Source organism: Pelmatolapia mariae, linkage group LG2 (genome assembly GCF_036321145.2).
Source record: "Pelmatolapia mariae isolate MD_Pm_ZW linkage group LG2, Pm_UMD_F_2, whole genome shotgun sequence".
Lineage (NCBI taxonomy): Eukaryota > Metazoa > Chordata > Actinopteri > Cichliformes > Cichlidae > Pelmatolapia > Pelmatolapia mariae.
In genome coordinates, this window is record NC_086228.1 from 21,339,743 (window position 1) to 21,358,160 (window position 18,418).

At 38.5% G+C, this 18,418-nt stretch overlaps 1 protein-coding gene across 7 annotated transcripts in view; it reads left to right on the forward strand.

Moving 5' to 3' along the window:
- diaph2 (diaphanous-related formin 2) overlaps positions 1–18,418 on the forward strand; it is a 350,677-nt gene that overhangs the window by 137,080 nt on the left and 195,179 nt on the right. For all 7 annotated transcript variants that reach the window (XM_063494477.1, XM_065469810.1, XM_065469812.1 and 4 more), the window contains one exon: positions 1,646–1,760. In XM_063494477.1, the coding sequence (XP_063350547.1) occupies positions 1,646–1,760 (115 nt within the window). The remainder of the gene's footprint in view (positions 1–1,645; positions 1,761–18,418) is intronic.

Sequence of the window (18,418 nt, forward strand, 5' to 3'; positions counted from 1 at the left end):
ATTTATTTATTTATATATTCTGTATATATAAAAACATTTTATGCGATTTACCTCAAAATACCCTTGTATTTGGTCTTGAAAAAATATGTGACTAATTCACAAGCTTTTATAGTGTCTTTGGTGCTTTGTTTACCTGCAATTCAGGACCTCACTTAAAAGAGAGATGGACTGTGGTTAGATTGTTTCATGTCATTACCTTGACTTAATAGCATAAAGTAGGAGCAGAAAAAAATTCAAAAGCATAAGCTGTTTTGTTGTGCTACTTTCATGTAGACGAAACCTTTTAGTTTGTTAGGTATTTGGTTAAATATTTTTCTGTTGCTTTTATTTCTGTCGGTTTAAAAAAACAAGAAAAAAGTGTGCAGCCTGAAATCTGTGACTTCACAGACTTGCACTCTGCATAGCGTATATTGGCAGATATACATGTCCTAACCTTAATGTAGTTGTAATTAAAGTAGTCACTTCTGGAATTTCGATGTGCTTTGATTAGTACTTCCTTTTTATTAATAGCACCGAGTTCCAAAGGGCCAGGCATGTCAATGACTGACACACAAAAGTCATAGCCACCCTTTGATAAAATTCATGAGATCCCTGTATGTTTTTCTGCTTTTCATGTTATGGACAGTCAAATGCCAACCCTAAAATTGCTACTATGCTGTGTGTCCCCCCGTTGGTCACACGCAATTGTGCAAACTATAAATTAGTTCCACATTCTAAACGCTTGGAAAGCTAACACCCTTAGATTTTTTTAAGTCATTTTTAATATTTACATATTTATTTCGGTAAAATTCTTTTTCTTGCTACAATAATTTGTAATTCTTGTGAAACAGCTGTTATACCCATATGCAATTAAAAAACAAACAAACAAACAAACCTATTTTAGGCACATGTGTGTTATGTTTGTATATGTGGGTCGAATAGAAGCAAATAAGAGCACAGAGGTTATCTATCCTGGACACCAAAACAAGCTCATGATTGACTCTGCAACACTGTTATACTTATTACTGTTACTATACGGCATTGAGAGTAATGGACCAGAGCTAGATGGAGATTGGTCTGTGTTGCATGAGTGTTTTACTTAGACGTCTTTCAGTGTGAAATGACTGTGTTTTCGAAGATGGTTATTGGCAGCTTTGCACTGGGTCAAGTGCAAATTCAAGTGTTTGACAAAAAGCCACAGAAGTAGTCCTTTTAGGAGGTCTCATTATAGCACTTAATACAGTGTACAGCGGAAGTAGGCAAATGGTATAGATATTGATGATACATTACTACAGTAATTAGATGTGTCTTGATCTTCCTTTACACGCCTCCATTTTCGTCTTTACTAAGCAGCCTTGTGATTCCTATGATGTTGGTTTTTGTGTCTGTTCAGTCGGGTAAAATTTAGCATGGCTAAGTTCATGCGGTTTCTCGTCATATACAAAAATTAATGTATCCCTCACATTCTCCTGTTGCTGTTTGGTTATTTCTTGTTTGTCTTGTTTGTCACTCAGATGCTAAAGACGCCACTCAAGGGCATGTGTGTGGCCGCACGCAGAAAAAACACTCACAAACTCCATCTCCAGTGAGAAGAACTTTTGAGTGGCAGCTTGGTGGAATGACGGTTTCTGATTGTGGTGATAATGGAATCCTTGTGTCATTGCAGATAGTGCCTCAGGAAATGGCAGAGAATTGCTTCTGGATCAAAGTCAAAGAAGAGAAGTTTGAGAATCCTGACCTATTTGCTCAGCTTTCCCTCTGCTTCTCCTCACAGAGCAAAGGTAAGGAGGCGTCATCTTTCTCCACCCCATCCTTAATTAATCAACAGACATATGCTTCCTTTAGCGTCTTTTCTCACTTAAAACGTAATTGTCTCGACACCAAGAAATTCTTCGCATTTGCCACTGTTTCTGTTTGGTCTCAGTTCAAATCTCTATGCCAGTTAGGAATACCAATGCTTGTGTTTCACTGTGTTTATGTGTCTATGAGGAAGTTAAAATGCCAAGTAGCTCCTTTTTGTATTTGTTGTTTGTACCCACTGAGTAGTTTCAGATCAGTGGTTTTTATTTTTGTGCGTGTGGACGTGCACAAACTCGAGCTTGTACATATATGTGTGAATCAAGAGCAGCCATGCTTGGTTTGGTTCTTGCCTTTTCCAGTCCAGTAGACCAATCTTCCATCAGGGAAGACGAGAAGGCTTTGGTGAAAGAAGCTCTGGGAATTTACTTGTCCCGGCCAGTTTGTTTCTCAGATACACAACCAGGCTACCTAACTTGCTGATGAACAACACAAGCAGTGCAGCGCAAGTTTGTTTTTATATGGAAGAATGTGTGTGTGTATATGTGTGTGAAGGCACTTGATGTATTCCTCCCATGACAATTTGAGTGTTTTCCACTTCTTTGACAGTGAGTGTGTGCATGTGTGTTTGTGTATTTATGTGTGTGCAGCACACCCCTCTAATTCTAGCAGCAGTGGGAGGGGAGAAGTCAGAGTCCTGTCAAGCGCAGAACAGTCAAATCGGAGCTCTGTCAGCATGTGTGGACATAACTATACAGGATCCTCCAACTTTTCTCTTATACCCACCATCTGTTTGGACACTAGTCAGCCTGGCAGCAGCTTCTTGCTCTGTCTTTCTTATAGCCTCCAGGTCTACAAACGAGAGTCATCTCTTTTTTGTACTGTGAAATAAATAGCAGTTTTCCCTTGGCTGCCGCAAGGTGATTTACCAGCATAATACAGATGGAAGGAGAATGTGGGCTGCAAAGAACAGTTATTGCAAAGCTTAATGAAGTGACAGGGATAGGCCTAACAGTCATGCCACTCCCTTCTCATCTTTCATGAAGGGATATCTGCCAGGCACTATAATTTTTAACATGTACTCTTTAACGCTGTTCAAGTAATTGAAGTGAAACCCTTTTTTTCTGCAGTTAACAGTTATTTACTTTTTCGTTTATTAGATTAATGAGTTGTTATTGAGGAAGAAAGTGTTCATATTAAGTGTAAATCAGCGCTACGCTTGAAGAGTGCAGTAAAAAAAATTTTCCCATTGATTCTTATAATAAATTATAACTTAACCTTTTTTTAGTTTCACAGACACATGGCTTTAATTCAGCTTTAAATGTCCTTTTAAATTCTTTATTAAAGCCACTTTCTCGCCCACTGGGGATTAAAAAAAACGTCTATAGATAGTCCTTGTTCCCGCTGGCAGGGTAGGAATTCATGATCCAGCATTTCCCCCGGGAGTTACCTTTGCTGGATCCCTATCAATTACCCCTGCAGCGGCTTCACTGAATCAGCTCTTTTTCCTCTATTGTTGAAACAGAACATGATTTGCTCATGAATGAAAAATGCTGTTTAATGTTGTATATCTTCCAGCCCCCCCCTTCCTTCCCTACAGTGAAGTTGAAAGTCAATGCGAAGGGCTTTGATGTAGATCGTATTGCAGAAAAGGTGCTAGATAGGATTTTACTAAAATGAGATAGTAGTTCATTTGTTTTCCTCTTCTCCATGTTTCATGATTCATTCAGTTCAATCTGAGGATAAGCGTGCTTAAAAATGAAATATTTTATCTTAAAAAAGAAGAAGAAAAATCGCGTTTCATTTTTGGGTTTAAATTTGGCCTATATTGGTGTAAAGTTTTCGTCTATCTCAAGTCCAGTTGTTTAACTGAGAATGGTGAAGTTTAAAGGAGTTTTGGGGGTGGGGGGAGTTTCAGGTGTCGTGACCAGCACTAGCAAGATTAATTTCTGAGGTCTTGTACTCTCAGTGTAACCTCTCATTGTAGCTACGGACCATAAATCCTTTGTGCTGATTTGACAAACAAGTCACTAGTGAAAACCGACTTCATTTGTCTGGGATATTGCCCAGACAATATCCCTGTTTTTTTTTTAGTTTTTTTTTTTTAAATAACACACACACACACACATACACACACACTTGTTGTTTTTTCTTTGCTTTTTGTGGTACCTCCATCTTTGCCACAAGATGTGGATATTTATAAGTAAAGCACACTTTGGGGGCCTAGTGTATCGTGAAAGATGAGGCAAGCAGGTGTAAATGCCTTCCCTGCAGAGCTGCCCTCAGAAAATGGTGCAAAAAAGGCTTCTGTTATCTCCACGTTTCTTGGGATTCTTGCTTGTTACTTGCATTGTTGAAGAACAACACTTTGGCAGTAAAAGAAAAAAAAAAGAATCACTTTAACAGCCCCCAATTTTCAGATGCTTATTGCGCTCAGAGGCCTCTAAAACAACTGAGAATGCAAGACTGTCATCTCCCCTGCTGCTTTTATGAGTCTTACTGTTTAATGAGTTTTACCAAGAAAAGGAAATGATAATCAGGAGGGATTTCAAGCCTGGCTTCAGTCTTTTAAAGTGGCTATTTTTTCTTTGTCATTTATTATAATATGTTTTTTCAACTTGATTGAAAACTTAAAACATAAGTCACTACTCTGGGTCTTTGAGGCCAAAGATAGGTAACTGACTAAGTCATACTTAACATTTCTTTTTCCCCCTTTGGATGTTAAAAAACATAAATAAGTCGTATTGCACATATTGAAAATATAGCAGTTACATTTAACCAACCATGCCCATTAAATGGATGTGGTCAAGATTAAACCAGGATGTAGTTATGCAAAAAAAGGATTTTAAATAGTTATTGTAATATTTTGAATAGTGCCCATCAGGGCTGCATCCTGAAAGGCATACGGTGTAAAAATCAAACATGAGGGAATCTAACAGCAGCCAAAAGTAGCTATTGTAATGCTTTGAAGCACATAGTATATAATATATATGTAAATATACAGCACTTGTTAAATCAGTGCTCTCCAGTGATGCATTGTTGTGGTTACAAGTTTCAGTAACTTTGTAGGATTACAAAGAATAAATACAGCATAAATAGAGAAAAAGACCTTCAAATGAATCATGCCCTCTCCAAGAAAAAAGAAAAAGAAAAAAAACTTTAACTCAAGGCATCGTCAATCAAATGTACACAAATGTAATGGTTTAAGGCTGTTACTGTTACAGCAACACAATCCAGCTGTTTTATCCAAAGTTTATTTATTGAACGACTTGGTGTTAATTCATATTTCTGCTGTAAGTGGAATACGCTTCTTTGGCTTCTGTGGCTTCTATAAAGGGAAGAGCATTCAACCCGATTGTATCAGCCTAGCTGTGCTTTATTCAGTTTTACTCTTGGAAGAATGCAGCATGTTGAAAATGTGTTACAACTGTGGACACTGATGTCGTGCCATAGTTTTTACCTTTGACACCATTTTGCAGTTTGTGATCAGACAATTGTTACCACCCCCACAAAGAGCAAAACTGTTATCATAGAAATCTCGGTGTTCTATGATAACCACCCAAGTAATTGTGTATGATACGCCGCTTGGTCTCTGTAGAACAACTTGGACTCAATTGTAGAATTATCTTATTTTGCATTCAGATAGTTTTTTACCCCTTTGCTATTTGTCTTTTGTCTTATTCAATCTTCTCTGCCTTTACTTGGCTGTATCGGCTTTTCCCCTTTACTTTACACTCTTCTCCATTGACTTGGCTCTCTTTTTTTCTTTTACTCTCATCTCCCCTCAGTTCGCTTTATCAATCAGTGTGTTGCGCCTTTGTACGGCTCTTGGGATCAAATCAGATTCACTCTGGGATTGAATGCGTGTAGCCATGGCCTCCTGCATTTGAAAGGCAATTCATTCAGCTGGAACTTTGCGGTTCAATTTGAAACAAGATTGATGTTGGCAAACTTCACACCCCCTTTATTCCAAAATGTTTCCTCCATTGCCCACATCAATTGGTGATGGACAAAGGGCATGTGCCAGTTTGTAATGGTGATGTCTGGGGGGCTTCTCAGCAGAAACAACACAGAGAAAGAAAGGAGATTACTCAACAACAACTGAAATCCCAACATGGACTGTATATTCCTTATGTGTCATATATAAGTTGCAGAGAGGAATATATATAAAGCCTATCCGAGCTATCATAGAGTGACAGGCGGCGCACACCCTGATCAGGTCGCCAATCTATCGCTGAGCTTTGTGAAACGATGTTGTTCGGAAATTATTTGTAAATTTAAAAAGGAAACAAAATCAAACACACACAAAGAAAAAGCGGTGTTAAGGGATCTATCTAAGGTACACATATTTTCACCGGACCAACCTGAAGTTTCAGTGTAAAGGTCAGCACTGAACTTGGCTTAAACCTGACTACAAGTGATGGCTGCAGTCATCCTGCCCCTCATAACAATAAATTAGATCAAATCCTTCAAGAGTTTTCCCCACTTTGACACCCATTTTTCCTTTACCTCCATCCCCACAGCTCTGCCCCACACACATGCTCTCCCCTACTGAGCCAATGTGGTGTGCACACCAGCTGATTCTCAATCCCTGCTACAAAGCCCCAGCAGCAGGGCGGTAATGGCCCAGCCACAACGGCAGTAATGATGGAATCAGTGGGGGGTTTAGCTGGCTCTCTGACTCTTCCTAATAAGTCCCCTAATAACTCTGTTAACATCAGGGCTGACCTGGCCACCGGATCAAACACACTCACGCATGATCGGCCACCTCACCAGACACTCGGCAGCCTCTTAGACAAGAAAACTGTTGCTGACCAGTAGCCCCTGTAGTGCTTCTTCACTATACTGCACAGACATTTTGGCTCACAAAACATAGTAGCAAATGTTGCAACAAGTGCTACGCAAATTATTTTAATCCCGTTAAGCGGTATTCATTTACTAACAATATGTCTCGGTGATAAAAACCTTGAAAAAGCTTGTTGCTCTTTCAAAAAACATATCCCTAGGCTATTGCTGAAGCTCTTCCTTTTCAGCTGCACACAATGTAATAAGGACCTTAATCTAATGAGTTTAAGCTCAAGTGAAGACATTGTAGCCCACTGTGGGACAGTCTGCCTCGAATTGATAGCGTTTGTGCAATGATTAGCTTTTGATATTTTCTATGTCAAAGTGTTTGGGAGTCAAGCTTGATGGTTTGCCATGCTTCCCTGGAGTACACGGCTGTTTATTTCTGATTGTGTTAATTGAGAGGAGGGACCGTTCGCCAAGGCAGCTTTCTCTGTGTCCTTATCCTGTGCTTTTCTTCTCCAGAAATCTCTTTCTTTCTTCTTTCTTATCTCGTCTTTCTCCGCTTTCTTCTGAAATCATCTCTTTGGACATGATGGTGTCCATCTGGAGCTGGGGCCAGCCTGGTAAAAAGACACCCACTCTCACTCTCAGCCTCATTGTTTAACAGCTCCAGTCTCTCACAAACAAGATCTCAATTGGCATTTTACCACATACTCATTTTGTAAATTGTCATCGGTGTCTGAGTGGAGAGATACTTCCCTTTTGGGTGAATTGTTTTGATTACCCAAGACCTTTCCTCACATTTCAATCACTCAATCATGCATTCCAGATTAAATGTCCATTATTACTTGAAACGAGGCTGTTTTGGAAAAGAAACGCCTCAAATTGTGCCATTTTCCACATTTTATAGGAAGGCCATTAATTGCTGGTGCAGGCGGGGGACATTTGTCTCAATAAAATACTAAACATCCCGATGTTCATTTCTCTCTGTTTGGGGCAGTGAGCTCACTGCGGATATCTGTGGGTCAGCCATTTTCTTTGCTCATCCCTGCACATTTTTAATATATTACATATGAATGGAAATTAGGCCCTTAAATATTAATGACAAGTAATTGGTTTATTGTAGGAGACTATATTATGTGTGTGCATCTTTGTAAGAGAGTGAGTCAGCGAGAGAGAAATTTCCTCTCATTCCTACTTCATATTGCCTTGCTGTGATGTCCCACTGATTTTAATCTTCTCTTCTCAGATGAGAGCCATTCTGGCTATCATGGTGCACTTTAACTTTAGCCCTCTGAATATTAGCTTTCTTTGATACCTGCCGCTTACAGCCTCCCAAGTCTACATCCAGCTAACTTTTATGTGCCTTCAGGTAGACTGTAATGTTCATCAAAAAGCTGTCTCTTGAAAAATAAATATCCCCTATGCATCTAAATATTTTATTTCTTTTTCTTCATGCTCGCTCCCTCGGATAATCTCAGCTAACGGAAATTTGGGATATGTCAATCTTTCTTGTTATCGTTCTAATCTTTTTTATTCTCCTCGGACCTTAAGAGGTATATATTTTCCATCAATTTGCCTTTATCTTCTCATCAACATTTTTAAGTATTCCCCTTTATTGAGCTTTTTCTTTATTTTCTCAGTACCCTTGTGACAAGGGAGCAGCCAAAGTAGCTTTTAGCGCACAAGCATCTTTTCCCTTTTGATTGCAAACTAAGTTTGTTTTGTCGAGCTATATTTCTAGAGTGAAAATTGCGAGACATAAAGTCTATAAATACATGAGAGAAATGTTGAATGCCATCTTGAATTAGTCAGTTATAAACATAACTCCTTAGTTAAATGTTAGAATACCATTTGTTTTGCCGTCTTTACTATTGTGGCTGTGAATGCACATCGAGGCTCTGAATATCTTGGCCGCTCTCCCTCACAGTTACCCTTATGTGGTAATTTGCAGGTGTGTAATGCATAATAACAACCATGCTTCCCAAACATGTCAGAAAATTTTAATCTGTTTAATGTAGCATCTAATATAGTGAAAGGGGCATTTAGTTTTAAACAAATGGAACAGTATATTAAGTTGCTGTATGTGTTTGTGCGTCTCCCTCGTGTTTCGTCCAGTAAATCTCCCGTCTGCGCGCCTTCCTAATTGAGTGATAGGATTCTTATTAACAGTGGGACTTGCCTTTAAAAAGATGACAATGTCAGCACTGTCACTGGAGCTTTTCACATGAACAACCCCGGTGGAGCCTCATTAACTCACCCCCATGATCCCAAACAGAAGAATATGGAGCGCATATCTAATCCAGCTCAGAAGTACGAGTACTAGAGCTGTGAGTTTTATAAGGAATCCGTAATGTGGGCTCACTGCTCACTGTGTGCACTTCATTGAGTGAAATTCAAAAGTTGTTAAAGTTTTGCCTTAAGTGTTGCTTTCATTAGCGTTAATAATGAAGTGAAGTGGCTTGTCTGCATGCTGTATGGGTGATATTTATATGATTAATATATTTATATACTGACTGAGCGCTAGTACACTTGTCTAACTCTGACCTGTCTGAACGCACTGTGGATCTACCTCAGTCTTGATTTTCATGTAGATAAAGATCAAAAGGTGCAGACAAACCTCTGTTTCTCCACTAGCTAACACAACGCCTGACAGTGCAGACTAGCCTGCCGAGTTTGTTACATGGCATTAAGTTTAATTTGTCTGTGAACCTCTTTGGTGGAATTGCTTTGTGACTACAAGTGGGCCAAGCTGTGACACTCCCACAGCCAATCTGGTTGGAACGGTACAGAGACGAGACAGAGCATCGCTGGGGGGAAGAGAGCAAGCGTGATGTCACAAGCAGGATAGTAAACAATCAGAGGCCTGCGTGTTCAAGATGGTGCCTCCTTGAATATAAACAATCATGACTTCTCATGCCAGAGTGCGGTAAATTTCTGCACAGATAGAAAAGGTTGAGGTAAGCGAAAGAGAGAGTAAAGTAGACAGACCGTCGTGATTACAGATTGTGATCCAAAGTCACCTGAAAAACGAAAAACAAAACAAAACACTAAAAGCGGCGACACTTAAGGGAACTATATCAAACTTGGCACCGCTGGAATAAAACTTTTTTGTTACGTAGATATGGAATTGAGCTTTGTCAGATGTAGCAGTTAGTTAAAATATGTTGCTGTCAAAAACCAGTAAGACATCCTGACTAATGATGCTTTAGTCCCAGACAACCATTTTCAGAATATGCTAATGTAATTTCTTGCATGATATAGTTGTCTTGAATTTTTCATTACTGAAGTAACTTCATTTTAGCATTCAGGATCAATACAAATTCTACAAAAAGCAAACGAGCCTGCACTTTTTAAGTTTTTAATGAAGACCATGATCATTGCGTAGGTCGACCCCGTGTCAATGACAGACAGGAAGGACGTTTTCCAGTACTGTATACACAAATTAATGTTAAGACACTTTTGTATGTCCAGCTCAGTGAAAAGGTTGAGTGTTTTCTCTGGTCTTGTAAAGACTGAGCACCACCTCTCCACACCAGTCACATAAACTCTCCATTAAACTTGTCTCAGTTTCCCTTCAGGAGACACTTATTGGTACAGTTAGCCTTTGCTTTTATCCTTTCTTTTATTTATTTTACCTTTCTTGTTTGTACTTCTCCATCCTCCCACTCCATCCCTGTGCTCCTCACCATCTTTCACTACCTGTCATCTCCCTTGAACTTAAAGACGGTATCTTGCTTCTTTTTCCGCTTATCATTGTCTTGTCACTATATCCATAGCATTCAAATTTCTGTGTTTCATTTTCTGTGTGAATGTTTGTCTCTGTCTGTTTTCCATCACAGCATTAGGTTTAGACTCGGCTCTCTTTGGCAGTTTCCTCCCTCTGTCCTTAAAAGTTGACTCTCTCAGTAGGTGTAACAAAAAAAGGAGAAAAAAAACTTAATAAATTAAAGAAAACTTTTTAAAGTTCATGTTATTAATTTGCTCATCTAACAAGCATATGGTCCAAACATATTTTGATTTTTTATTTATTACCTCTTTTCTTTTTTATTTGTTACTCTTGTGCCCTTGACACCTCCATATAAAAAAAGATGAATTTTGAAATAATGAAAGTGAATGAAAGTGTTAAACAAGCCATATAGTTACTATTAATGGCAGATGAAATTATAAATACATTACAAGTTGCAGCGCAGAATCATTGAATGGGAATAATGTTTTTCTCTAAACTGCAACGTTTATAGATTATCTCCTCCTTTGTTCCCTCTTTTTGACCGTGTTTCATTAAACACAGTTTGAAAATGCAGAAAAAGCTAAAGCTGGAGTGTGATAAATGTGCAGAAGACCGAGCAAGGATGTTCAGCATCAACCATTATTTCAGTGTTATTTCTTGCTTGTTTTTTGCCTTTGGTGCAGGCGTTTGCCTCTGTAAGCAAACACAGGATTCACAGAGTCAGAAGGTTTCTGTTCCTGCTGTGAGGCTATTCTCATACTTTAGCCATGTTAATCTGTGTGTCTTTTGGTAGTGTTTCACCCTTATTGCAGTTTTGCTCCACCTACACATGTTGAAGGAAGCTCTATTAGTAGCAGTTCAGGACAGAGACAGTGTCGCGGAAATGTTGCATTTGCTTTTACACTTTATGTGAGCACACTGAAACCAGCTGTAACACTGCAGCAATCAAGCACATTTTAACATTGATTCAAAATGAGTATTAGCAATTGTGCACTGTTTACATATTTGTACAAATAATACCGGGGTGTTTTGGGAATGTTGTTTACTGAGACTTTCATGCAAATAAAGCCCTGTTGAACTGACTCAGTCCACAGTGGGTGGGCAAGCTAATAAACATTGTATTTCAATAAGTGTTTCATCATTTCCAAATTCTTCCCAGACCTCTGACCTCAGTTTTTCATCGCAGGATGAGGACCGACTGATGTCAAGGCCACGTTTAAATGTTTTGCTGCATGGAAAGTTGAAGTCCAGTTGTAGTTAGAGACTATTAAGTAGGAGAGCTGGTGGTTTTAAAGATGTGGCAGATTACTTTGACTGCATGGATTTGCATTAAGTTGTTTCTGCTCTCTTGGCCTTTTTTTTTATCACCTTTCCAACTCCCCTCCAATCCAGCTCTGTCTGAGGTAAAGCAGCTTATTAACCTTTCTGAGGCCGCAAGCATCCCCAGGATGGAAAGACACCACAGACGTACTGTGTAAGACAAATTAACCTAAGAGGATTGATACACCTTGATTTTAATTTTAATCACACGAGGCAGCAAAATGCATTGGATATTTCATGTCTGCTGCAAACATGAATATTACTATATATTGCTGTTTTATTAAAGTTCAGCTGTGCTGAAATGGAGCTCTTAGAAAAGCGATGAAAATGTTTCCAGCCAGTCAGTCTACACTTCTGCGTTCTTCACATCTTGTTACTATGATTTGAATTCTTATTATAATATTTTCTGTTAACCTAACATGTTGAATACAGAAATTTCAGCTTACCTCCTATTACCTCTTATTTGCGCTTTGCGACTAATGCTCTGTATCGCTGAGTTAAATGTCTCCTTTATACCTTGAAAGTGTTGGAACAATTTCCTAGCCATCCCTCAGATGGGTTCAAAAATTTGCCATATGTATTCTATTATGCAGGACTGCACTGCATTACTGTGCAAGAAACCTTACTGCACAGTTGTTCATTTACACTCATCCCCATGTAGATTGGTGCCAATGGACATATAATTCTCCTAAGGCGTATTCCTTTCATCTATCAGCTATCTGCCCCAAGCGATCAGTGCCAATTTCTCCCAAGCAAATGTATATCTTTTATAAATCTGCTACAGCTGTGTCTGTAATTGACTACCTATAATTGAATATGTGAAGCCCTCCCCTCCAGTGTAATTAAGTCCCACTGTTAGGTGAATGCGATATAAAGACAAGCACATACCAGTCACCTTGTGGCCCATTATTCTGTCCCTAAAATGGGTATTTCACCCTCCATGAAAGAGAAAAACAATTTGCTTCACAACACTCTCCTTATGTACTTACCAAAGTAGTTTAATGTGAGTTAGACAAACAGATAGTAGATTTTGGTGTGTGTTTTTTCTCCCTCTTTTTTATGAGTCTGTCCCATTCTTGTGAGGGTCCCTTGAGGAATTTCTTCAAATTTGGTTCAACTGTTCATTTGTACTCAAGGATGAACTTTGATAAAGGTCACTGCGACCTCACATCCATGTAATTCTTGTAAACGAGATGTATCAGGAGCCCACAGTGGGATTTTCGATAGACATGGGAACTCTAGGATGAACCGATTTCATTTAAATGGCTAAAGATCAAGGTCATTGTGACTCCACAAAACACAATTTACCCATAACTCAATAATTTATATGCTAATTATGAAAACATTTCACCCAAATGTCTAACATGATGAGATAATAAGGCAAGACATTTTATATATTTGGGTTTCTATTAATGAAACTAAAATTCAGTGCCTTTGTATTGATTATATATGCTGCATATAAAGAATTTTACAGCAGCATTTATATTTGAAGCAGAGTCTACTGTCATGGCATCAGTTTTGCATTCTGTTAGGAATCGGTGTTATTGAACAACAACAAAAAAACAACTTTAATATGTTTATTAAATTCCTTCAAAGTGTTGACTAAAAATTATCTGGACACTCATGGGTGTAAAGTGCAACTTTTAGTGGTTGCCAGAGGCGAACAACCGCAAGGCGGCATTTCTAGTTTTAATGGCTGCACTGACTGTAATGAGCGCTGATGGCAGGCAGAGAACAGGGGCAGCGAAAATACTCTGGGGTTAATTGTTTGTTTTTGAGGACTCCAGTTTGCCTTCCTCTACTGGCTTTAGCCAAAGCTTGCACACCGGTGGAAGCAAAGGCATGTGCAGGATGTGATGAGCTAGTGGTGAAGTGGATGACTAAGCAGGGCACCCTGGCCACTCCGGGCCCATAAGTCCCTCTCTACATCTGAGGCTGAATTTGTTCATTAAAGGTGTGGGAGACTGTTTGACCTTAGGCAAATCTCCAATGACCCCTTTCCCTGTAAATGCTTCATTAGCTTTGCTTCTCCCATATTGGACTGCCGTATTTAATCTAAGCTTCTACTTGCTCCACCTAAATTGTGTACATAGTGTGTTTGTGTGTGTGCTGGTGCGTGTGCATATTTGTATGTGTGTTAATGAGGGCTCCTGGTGGTGTGTAATTAACACAACAACAAATGTCCCTAAAGGGTAAGATTAACGTTGAACACATTAGACACAATGGAGCTCGGGAGAGACTTTTTTTTTTTTTTGGCAATTAAATGTTTTGTGTGTGTGTGTGTGTGTGTGTGTGTGTGTGTGTGTGTGTGTGTGTGTGTGTGTGTGTGTGTGTGTGTGTGTGTGTGTCAGACCATAACTCATGTTGGCTGTATTGCTGCCATTTCTGTCTCTCAGACATACACACATACACGTGAGCACACAGTCACACAAAGCCAGCAGTCCCTCTGGATTTGCGGGCTCCTCACATGCAGGCTGGCAGGATTCTGTCTGCCTTCCTTTTCCCGACCGCCTCCTCCACACAACCTGGTCCAACAAAGATAAACACATGCTGGGTAGATTATTAGAGAAGTACCAGGGCCCCACAGCAGAGCAGCCAGTGCACAATTGTGCTTCGAACGTGGTGGTACCTTGTAGAATCCGATGCATTCACCCCCAGGGTGTTCTGATACATACTTAGACACAGGTGGGCGCTGATACCGGCATGTGAGCTAAAACAGACTCCACTGACATTTCTTTGTCAAAGAAACTCCCGGCACATTGTTTTCACTAATGGCATTTCTGCTGGTTTAGATGCTTTAGCAGCTTTAAAGGTAAGCGGAGCAATGGCAGTTTTTTTTAAATTGATATTGGTTATTATACAGATATGCAGTGCAGTAAAAACATCGTCATTTTCTTAATCTCATCAAGATGACACAACTCATCTTGGACTACACAAGAATTCCAGTGATGATAATGATGATGAGTAAACCACTTTTAGACAGTAACTGCACAATATCCCAAGTGAGTGCTGATTGAGAGACCTAAATAGCCTTCACTCAGCAGAAGCACTCTCCATCTTCCATCTTGTCTTTATGCTAAGATAATATTAGCATTGGAACGCCAAGCTCACGGAAAATGACAGGTCTGGAATTAAAATGATCATTTAGCAGTTTTTCTCTTAATTTTAGTGTCTGTGAAAGAAAAATCTTTTTAAAAAATGGGTTTAATTGCAAGATAGTTGGGAGCATTTGTGATAATTTTAACTTTAACATCATTATGTAAATTGAATGTATCTGGGACTACTGGTTAAGCAGATGCTAGTGACGACAGATCTAGATGACGCTCTTAACAGTTTATTTTTAATTTTTTTTAGGTGCCCTGAACCTAATCTCCCTCTTACCATACGTTTGTAGCTGTGGGATTGCATTAATTGCGGAGCGATTTTTCTTCATATCTCTTCATACTAAATTTAAATGTAAATCCTCATTTTAAAGCCGATATTTCGGAGCGTTCTTCCTGAGCGCTCCCAGATCCTTCATGGGGTTTGCACCTTTTTTACTCTAAATGAGTTTGCACCCAAACTTGTGTATGCTTAAGAAATAAACGTGCTCTAAGCATGGTTCTGTGTCCAGGGAAGAATTGAGGGAATAGTAAGAGATGCCATTGTTTTATTAACCACTTTCACTTGAAGATGTGTGGAAACAGTAAACACCTGAACAGCAAATGGAGATGTAAATGGTGAACATGTGAAAGAGATGTTTAAAGGAGTGACATTACTTGAGATGAAAGTGATGATAAAGGGAAAGGGATGTGATAACTACACCGGTGCAGGCTGTTATTGCTGCTGAAAACGATAACATATCTCAGTGGAGGATTTGTGTATACATCACCACACTTTCGTCAACTGTATTAGACCAGGATTTAGCTGTGAAATTTTGAAATTACCCTCCTTCACTAGGAAGGAAACATTACTCCCCTATTACTTTGATATTTTGTTGAGTTTACTGACATGTGTCTGGAAAAACTGTGGGATTTTTAAAAGGTTAAGTAGTGTCGGAGATTGACAGCAGTGGTATTCAGTGGATCAAAAGTAAATGTATGGAGATGTGTGGCCTATTTTGTCTACCATATGGCACACAGGACATGAAACACACACCAGAGGATACCCACAGTGGCCTTGACAGGTTTCCTGTGCTTCTATCATTGTGTTGTCTGTTGTAATTAGGAAAAACATGCTGTCAAACCAACAATAAACACTCGTTTAGTCATGTCTGAAATTTTCTCTGCTGAATGTGGCTTGATGTCATTGTCCTTTAGCACAAAAAAAGTAAGCCCCAATTATTGTAACACATTCTCACCAGAAAATCTGAATAGCTCTTTGCTAGCAGTGCTGTAATTCAAGGTCTCTTAAGCTTTTAATCACTAATCAAAGCTGGCAGGTCAGGGGTGTATTGCTACCTTCCAACAATCATTACTTAACAAGCTGTCAGACCTGGAGAAAAAATATTCATGTTATCTGGTGTTAGACACAGTTAGCACGTGCAGTGTGTCCCCCGCAACATGTGAACTTGTCATTTATAAAAGTATACTTGTCAAAGTATAAAACATGCTGGAAAATGCGTATTAGAAGTACATACATTTCATTATGGAATTTGCTACACATCCAGAAATCCTTTTTCTCTCATTATGATTAAGATCGTTATGATGGAATTAAACTACAAAGTCAAGCAAGTTTATGTTTCTATAAAGTTATACCTAATAAATATTTGGTAGAATAGTTTTAGTGTTATTGGTAAATTTTCGATTTAACAGTATTAAACTTGTCATATAACAGGTTACTGGAGTCATACACGACTCTCGTTGGGACCTGAGTAGATATGGCAAATAGCCATGAATATAAACTCAATCAGTCAATCTGTTTTGGTCTTATTGTATTAAATGGAAAAGCATTCAGTAGTTTTTCTTTACTTAATCTGATACTGATTTCAGTCTCGTTAGGTTAGTATTTTTTAACTCTTCATTTACAAAACGATTTTTCTCCCTTTCTTACTTTTAATCTAAGTACTGGGAGGTTTTTTTTTTTTTTGTTAACCCCAAAAAATGTAATTGTTTTCAAACTGGATAAAAATCACTGTGTGCTACAGAAAACCATAAGCACTCCATTCTGATCTTCTGTCTTTTTAACTTAAGTACCTTTGTCGTATGGTACTTGCATACCATAGTGAGTGTTTTGATTGAAATGATTTTTACCTGTCACCATTCCACTTGCAGTTATCAGTTTCCTTCTACCAGTTGGGGGCACTGTGATACAGGCCAATAGCTAAAACCTCTCTGAGGTTTGAATCTGTGGTTCATGGTGAGAAGTGCACATTCTCTATAGTCTCATTGGAGCTTTTAAAAAAATCATATATATATATATATATATACACCTATGGAACACAGACCTGACATCAAAATTTAATCAGATCACACAGCGAGAGGTTTCTATAACATTAACTTTCCGATGTTTCATTTCCAATAGGAGGAAGGGTTTTCAATACCACGGTCAATCTGTTTTTTAATCTGATCAGGGTTTGTGTCAAGTTGAGTTGAACCTTTCCTCTCAGGAGCTTGTGCCTGCAAGACTACAAGTTCAGTCTTGAATATCACTGAGAAGATAAAATTAGGCCAAGGAATGTTCACTCCTTTGCAATATATGTGGAGACAGCTTAGAAAAACAGTGAGCTGAAGGAAAGGCCAAACTGTTCCTTAAAATGTAGTGTTTGAGATTTGAAATGTTGAAAGGTTATGTGATACACAGAGTTAGGGTAAGAAAACTATGTTATCAGAAACAACTGGAACACCATTTTATGGCTTAATTAGATTCATTATCTCAGTATGGAACATTTTATTTCCTCAGATATTCTCCTCGCAGTCAGGCAGACATGTAACGAGCCTACACACGTATCATTGTATACCGTATACAATGATACGTGTGTAGGCTCGTTACAAAACAGATTGGCCTTATTTAAAAAAAAAAGAGAGAGAGAAAAAAGGATAGTATCTTGAAGCAATCGCAAAACCATTGTGGACTTACTAATTAGTTTGAAATGTTGTTTAAGGAGATTTAATTAAAATTAATGGGTCTCATGAGTCTGAGACGTATGCAAACAATATTTACACATGTCAACAAATTAAGTGGTGTTTAGCTTTGACTTTATCATGATAAAAATGATAATGTGAAGAGCTCGTGTTATGTAACTTGCATTATGTATGTTAAACCAGTGCAGTTCTATGGTTAATGACTGTTGTCATCTTATGTTATGAGGCATACAGTAATGTTAATTCAAGTTTGTTTTTTTTAAATTAGGTTAAATACATTTTAAAGTGTTCATTCAACAATTCATTTACCATTATAAAAACTAAAAAAAGCATATGTGTGGTATTTAGGTGCAGGTCATTCACTCTTTAACGCTGTAACATGTTGATACACTGCAGTGTGTATGTGATTCTCCAGAAGCTGATTCTGTTCATCTGGACGTAGCGTTTTCAGTTTTTTCGTTTCTTGAAAACACTACGTCCAGATGAACAGAATTAGCTTTTGGAGATTTACTTACCTGGATGATTGAGAATGCATCAAGATGTCTATGTGATTATCAGTTATCAAATTACATTGTATCTAGCATGCAGTCTTTCCACATTTCATATTTGATGCAAAGATATTTGGGCTTTCTTCTTTCCCACGTCTCACGTTTGCTATGGCTTCAAGTAAAAAAAAACATAGAAAGGAAAAAAAAAGGGAAATTAAATTTTGACATCCTTGGAAAACTGTAATCTCCCAAGA